The sequence below is a fragment of the Malurus melanocephalus genome, unplaced genomic scaffold, assembly GCF_030028575.1.
Source record: "Malurus melanocephalus ecotype Western Australia unplaced genomic scaffold, MMel_1.1 scaffold_7827, whole genome shotgun sequence".
Taxonomy (NCBI): Eukaryota; Metazoa; Chordata; class Aves; order Passeriformes; family Maluridae; genus Malurus; species Malurus melanocephalus.
Window position 1 is genome coordinate 32 of NW_026631057.1, and position 1,260 is coordinate 1,291.

A 1,260-nucleotide genomic window follows, 5' to 3' on the forward strand; every position below is an offset into this window, starting at 1 on the left:
GGTGGCTTGGGCAGGATTAACCCCCAATGCAATGTGCTAATCCCTTGGTTTTTTCCCTCAAAGCAGGATTTACCATTCCCAAACACCGGCTGGATGAAGGAGGGGGCTGCAAAGAAAAGGAAGAGGTCCCAGGACCCCCAGGCAGGTGAGGAGGAAATCTCCCACTCCTTTCCCCTCTCTGCTCCTCCATCTCCCAACCCACCATCACCCCTGACTGCAGGATAACCCCGGTGCTGATGCCGTCCTGCCGGGGATGGATTGGGAGGTTCTCCTTCCCCTTCCCTGTGGCACGGAGGCAAATCCCATCCTCTCCTTGTGCTTCCTCCCCCAGGCAATGAGCTGAGGATGGAGACCAAGGAGGACAAATCCCCCCAGCAGAACCTCATGGAAGAGGCCGTTCTGAGAAGCTCCAGGGCACAGGAATTGAATGAAAAGGAACAGTCCCGGAGATCTTCTGCAAGGAGTGGCTCCAAACCCAGCCCAGGGTGCTCTGAGGGGGAAAGACCCACCCAGTGCCAGGAAGGCACCCAGAGCTTCAGCCGGGGCTTGGACCTGGGGGTCCATGAGCAGCTTCACGCTTGGGAGAAGCCCTACAAGTGCTTGGAGTGTGGGAAGAGCTTCAGCCAGAGCCATGACCTGATCCGTCACCAGATGATCCACACTGGGGAATGGCCCTACGAGTGTGGGGAATGTGGGAAGGGCTTCAGCTGCAGCTCCCACCACATCTCCCACCAGCGCATCCACACTGGGGAGAGACCCTACGAATGTTCTGAGTGTGGGAAGAGGTTTTCACAGAGCTCCAATCTCCTCACACACCAGCGGATTCACACGGATGAGAGGCCCTTCCACTGCCACGACTGCGGGAAGGGCTTCAAGCGAAACTCCACCCTCATCATCCACCAGCGCATCCACACTGGGGAGAGGCCCTACAAGTGTTCCCAGTGTGGGAAGAGCTTCTCCAAGAGCTCTGACTTGACCCGACACCAACGGACTCACCGGTGAGGGAAGCTCTGTGAGTGCCCTGAGGGCAGGAAATGCTTCTCATCTGCTGCTCCAACTTCATCCTCCATCGCAGGACCCAGTTTGGGAAGAGCCCTGGTGACCCACATTCCCAATGATCCACATTGGGAAGACACCTGACCCTTCTCTGGCCTTGGGACTGATGTGAGGTGGGATGGAAGAACATGAGGGTCTTCCCATGCCCCTGTCATTATATCTGATCCCACCTCAGGTCATTCCCAGGGACAGGGAAAGGGACTC

At 57.4% G+C, this 1,260-nt stretch overlaps 1 protein-coding gene across 1 annotated transcript; it reads left to right on the forward strand.

Moving 5' to 3' along the window:
- Positions 1–423: 423 nt before the first annotated feature.
- LOC130588616 (zinc finger protein 3-like) lies at positions 424–1,250 on the forward strand (the record flags this gene model as incomplete). The annotated part of the gene is made up of 1 exon (XM_057389520.1): positions 424–1,250. A coding segment is annotated over one exon (579 nt), but the record flags the coding sequence as incomplete, so codon positions are not given.
- Positions 1,251–1,260: the final 10 nt, after the last annotated feature.